The 5,179-nt window shown below is 50.0% G+C and overlaps 1 protein-coding gene across 3 annotated transcripts in view; it reads right to left on the bottom strand.

Moving 5' to 3' along the window:
- Nucleotides 1-1,633: 1,633 nt before the first annotated feature.
- The window catches only part of TRPC4AP (transient receptor potential cation channel subfamily C member 4 associated protein), a 34,335-nt gene continuing 30,789 nt past the window's right edge, over nt 1,634-5,179 (bottom strand). For all 3 annotated transcript variants that reach the window (XM_005532862.3, XM_014261405.2, XM_088064462.1), the window contains exons 16-19: nt 4,518-4,626; nt 4,204-4,316; nt 3,780-3,986; nt 1,634-2,812 (exon numbers count right to left, since the gene is read on the bottom strand). In XM_005532862.3, coding sequence (XP_005532919.2) covers nt 2,675-2,812; nt 3,780-3,986; nt 4,204-4,316; nt 4,518-4,626 — 567 coding nt within the window. In that variant the 3' untranslated portion in view covers nt 1,634-2,674. The remainder of the gene's footprint in view (nt 2,813-3,779; nt 3,987-4,203; nt 4,317-4,517; nt 4,627-5,179) is intronic.

Here is a 5,179-nt window from a genome sequence, read left to right as displayed (position 1 = left end):
CTGGCTGTTGTGTGTCACAGGGTAACCAGGGTCTTGGGGAGCACTTTTCACAGGAATGCACAGGCAGGAGAGAAACCCAGCCCTCCCTCTCCCAGTTCCATGGCCCTGGCTTGGGACTTTCCTCATAACTCCCCACCAAAACACATCTGCAGGGGACCGGAGCTGAGGCATGAGGCAGGACAGACCTCAGCCACCACTCCTGAGAACATAAAACCCCCTAATACAGCCCTAGAGGAGGTTATGGCTTTGGCAAAGGCACTAGAAAGAAAGACATCTCCACTCATTTCTTTAAAATAGATTTCTTTAATAGTTTCCATTTAATATGTTTATTTGCAGTTAGCAAATTGGAATTAATCAGGGCAGCATGAACCTCAGCAATCCATGGGGACAGTGCAGACTTCCAGAGGTATTTGTTAGTACCAGGGGTCCCACCTCCCTCCCATCCCAGCCCAGAGCCCACTGCCACTTCCATGGGTCTGGTCCCTGTCACCATGAGATTGAGGCATCTGGCATGGACAGACATCCCAAAGGATTTGCCTGTCACCCTCTGTGCACTGGGGCAGAGCCTTTTCCCTGGAGCCCAGCACACTCCAGCCCTGAAGGAGCTGCCAGGGGTTTCTTCCCTGTGCCCTTCTCTGCCAGCTCAGCCCAACAGCAAAGCCCAGAGTGTGCTCCCAGGCCTGGGAGGAGCCCCAGAGATGGAGTGGGCTCAGCTCAGCTTCCCCCAGGCTCACGGGCAAGGCCAGAGGCAGCTGTGCCCCAAACTGTCTTTAAATCACAGAGGGGAGCGAGACTGCAGGGTTACAGAAGCAATCAGTGGATGCACCAATTAACTACACTGTGGAAAAGGCATCCCTTAACTTAAAAGCCTTTTAATTTGAAGCATTTATTTTAAGTGTACATCTATTACAGTTAAGAAGAAGCAAAGATACACCAAAACCACAAATACCCAAGAACAAAAAAAAGTACAGATGAGAAAGAAATGAGCTGAGGGGAAGGAGGGGCAGGGTCGAGGTGACAAGGTGAGGAACAGAGGTGAAGCTGCCATGGCAAGAAGCTCTCCAGGGTAGCCTCACCAGAGCGGGATGCAGCTCCCAGGGAGGGACACCAGGATCCCCAGGAGATCCTGCAAGGCTCCAGCTTTATGCATAAGCTCAGGAGCTTGAACCACCCCGTGAGACCACAGAGGGACACTGAGGTGTGGGAGAAGAGAAGGGAGAAGGGAGGTGTTCAGAGAAGTCCTGCCCCTGTGCTTGGAGCCTTTCACTCCTCCAGCCCCAGCACAGTGAGCCTCAGGATGGGTCTCATGCTGTTTGCAACAACGAGACAGAAGGCTGCAGCTCTGGGACATCCTCACCCCTTCAGAACCTGGACAGAGCTGAAGTCACCTTGTCTAATAAATTAGAAAATGTTAAAAAAATTCAGATGCGTGTTTCAAAACTGGTTTCTTTTAGCTGTAGCTGCAAGACAGGTTTCTGAGTTAAATACAGTGGCTTAAGTGTAGTGTATCTCATTCCTGGGTATCTGAATGTGTTGGAGCAACATGGTGTTGGTGAGCAGGCAGGGCAGGTGCAGGTTTGGCAATCAAGACTGCCAAAACCCCATTCCCCCTTTCCCAACATATCCTACAAAGTTACTTTCAACCAGGAGTGTTTATTCCCAGCATTTAACACATTCTGATTGAAACAGATCCAGGAAAAAAACGGACATCTCCAGTAAATATTGCACTTTCAAGATTAATGTGTGTGTTGATATTAAGGACTGAAAGCAGAGACTGACATAACATAGCAGGTTAACATCAAGAGCAATGGTCCTGAAAAGGATTTTAAAACCAGATTAGTTACCCAAGAAGGGACAAGCCGCCAAGTTTAAAAAATTAGTACATTTTAATGCTAGTGCTCCTTGAAAAAGCCACCCCCTGTTGCAATTCCACCACCACTGCAATGTCTCTGTTCTCCAGCACTGCTGAACGCCTCCGGATGGGAAGGATCTGCAGGAAGGACAGCAGGAGCAGAGGTTCTCTCCTAATGCACAGACAGGAGAGAAATGATCCAAAAGGATCAAATGATCCAAAAGGCGATGGTAAAGAGGTGACTGGAGCTGGGGCTCTCAGGAATTAAAAGCACACACGCACACACACTCATGCTCTAACCAACCCCAAAGCCCTGATTCCAAAGCCCAGCGGAAGAGTTACACCTGCAGGAGTCCTCGTGGTGGCTTTGCACGTGGCTGGTGCTGGGGTCCCGCTCAGATGGGCTCCTTGGACCTCACACTTGGAGGGCGATTGCTGTGCTTTTCCACTTGCTCGTCCTGGCAGCCCTGAGAGAGCCACACCTCAACCAGCACATACAGAGAACCCTCAAGTCAGCAAAACCCCTTCTGCCAGCCCCGCCGGACTGGGAGAGAGGAAAAAAATGATACAGGCTGGTTTGTGCAGGTGATAATTTTTATCCCAGAACAACTGGAAGATACATCCCTGAATGTGTTGCCCAGAGAGCTGTCCGAGTCTCGGAGGTCAGAGCTGGGGGCCGGCAGGGGCGGGGGTGGGACGACGCTCCGCAGCTGCGAGCTGCACACACACACACACACACACACACACTACACAGCGTATCCCTGAAAATCCCCGGGCTGCGAGGGACCCTCCGAGCCGTCCGTCAGAGCCTGGAGGGGGGAATTACTCCTCGGAAAAGTCTCTGTCAATGTCCATGTACGCCTCGTCGATGTAGCTGACTATGGCACAGGGGGACGTCCGGTCCGGACTGAGCAGTATCGAAACAGTCTCTTTCCAGTAGGTAAAACTAATACAGGAGCTCTGTGGGCACAGACAACAGCGGGGTCAGCGGAGGCCACAGCAGGAAACACCTCCCAAAGCAGAAAATCACTTCCTGTTCAGCCTGAGCTGCCCAGCCCCACAATCCCACTCTGGATTCCCCATTGTGCCCTCTGTGGATTCCCTGAAGCCCAGCAGGGTGCTGAACAGGGCTGGGTGTTGAACAACTCCACCCTGTACAACCAGCTGCCCGCTCTGGATTCAGTCAAGGACTCCCAGTGCCTCTGGCAGCTGCTAAGAGCAGCCTGGGCTGACCCCAGCCCACCCGGGCCAGTGCACCCATAATCCCAAACTTCTCCTTTGCCGTGCACTCCAAACACAACCCAGGACCCTGTGGTGCCACAGATAAGCTGATGCTGGAAGTAACTCCCACTCCTGAGATGACACAGAAACCAACACACCCCCCCTGCATTATTCCCTCAAAGCCCAAGGGCCAACCCAGCAGCCCAACACCAGACCATGTGTCACCCACATAAATGGATAACTGGTTCTTTTTACCCACCAGTGATCCAGGACAAACCAGCTCTGGCACAGAAACCTGCAGGCTGTGCTCCCTTGGCTTCCAGCAGCTACATCAGATATTTTTCCTGCACTGTTTGCCACTCCAGGAAGAGGGAGCAGTCTGACTAAGGTGCTAACTAGTCTGGGAACTGGATTCTGTCCTGCCTCCCCCTCCCAGGCCATCCTGCCAGCCCTGCCTCTCCACCCCACTCAGCACCGACAAGCCTCACTTCGGTGTGCCAGAGCCAAGACCTCAGGCTCTGTTTACAGGGAAGCCCAGCACCTGCCTTGTGGCAGCCTGGCTCTGAGGTGTGAAAAGCACCACAGGAATGACACTGGGGGCAGAAATTCCTCCCTTCTTTCCCTTCCCAACCTCCCATTTTTGCCAGGAGACTGGCAGACAGATGTTTCTGTGATTGACTTCTGCCATGCTAAGAGGGACACATACATTTTCTAAGCAGGTGCTGTCTTTATCCTTGTTGAGGTAATGCTGCTGCCAGAATCGCAGGAGACTGTGGAAGTTGTTCAGGATGAATCCAGGGTATTTTTCCGTGTATTCCATCTGTTGCAAGGTGCGCAGATAAAAAGGGAGCTTTTCTTTCCTTCGGGCCAGCATTAGGATAACTAAACTTGTGTTCAAACAACTGACATTTTCCTGGAAGTAAAAGTGACACAGCAAAAAAATCTAAATACCAAGATATCTGTTGTACACACATCCCTTTAAAACAAGCCAGTGGAAAGCACAGAGTGGAGATGTTTCTGCACACAGCAAGGAAAAAGGGACCAGAGAAACCAGGCTCCTCCCTGCTCCCAGCCCTGCTCACCACTCCAGCCCCAGTAAAGCAACTGCAAGGTCCCTGCCAGCTCTTTACCTGTGTGAGTGTCTGTACATGGATAATGTTAATGAGACGGAAGAGGAAGGACATTCTCATGGACATCTGGGACATGTAGGACAACAGGCGGCACTCGGACAGGACTTCTGCAACTGCAGCAAGAGCAGAAACACAATCACCACGTGCTGGAGGTTCAGACAGGCTGATCCAAGCACCAGGGCAGTAAGAACTGGTGCTCAAACTTTCAGAGTGCCATTTCCTTGTCTAACCCCCAAAGTGTCAAAGCCCAAGTTTAAATTAACCATTATCACCAGTGAATACCCTCCAGTCCCACCCCATTGCTTCCTGTTCACCTTTAGCATCAGACTGATTCTCAAACCGGTCCAGGGACAGTGTGATGCAGCGAACCAGCATGTTGGAGTCCACCAGAGAGCTGTTGATCTGATTTAAAAATATCTGGAACTGAACAGAAACACTTTTTAGTGCTGAATTTAAAAGATTTCAATATATTAATACTCAGGGTCATTACCTTTTTGTTATCTCTAACAAGCTAAGAGGAGACATCACTCCCAGCCCTGCCTCACCCAGCCCAAGCCAACACTGGCACTGAGGATCCCAAAGGATCCCTTAAAAACACTGTGGAATGGAAAAATGCCATCCTGGCATCCCTAAAATCTCTTTTGAAGCTATGTCACTGCAATGAAAGTGAGATTCCTTCACTAGGAAGGAATATGGTGAAGGAGTCACACAGAATGAGAACTAAACCCCATTAGAGATCAATAAACAGGAAGCACACAGGAAATATAAAGATATCCTATAGAATGTTTGAGTTAATTTACTAGAGGAAAATAACCCAAAAATAAATACAGTTTTCTTTTAAAGATATTTATACATCCCTTCTCCAAGGTCTACCAGACCTAACAGCAATGAGGGAAAAATTACAGTAACAAAAGCAAGAGCAAAAGGCCATTCCAACCTACCCACCAGCTGATTTTATATGTCCTAAGTGCACAAG

The sequence above is a fragment of the Pseudopodoces humilis genome, chromosome 19, assembly GCF_049639895.1.
Source record: "Pseudopodoces humilis isolate 2021_Gansu_Grassland_sample_001 chromosome 19, ASM4963989v1, whole genome shotgun sequence".
Taxonomy (NCBI): domain Eukaryota; kingdom Metazoa; phylum Chordata; class Aves; order Passeriformes; family Paridae; genus Pseudopodoces; species Pseudopodoces humilis.
This window is presented reverse-complemented; position numbering and strand designations above follow the sequence as displayed.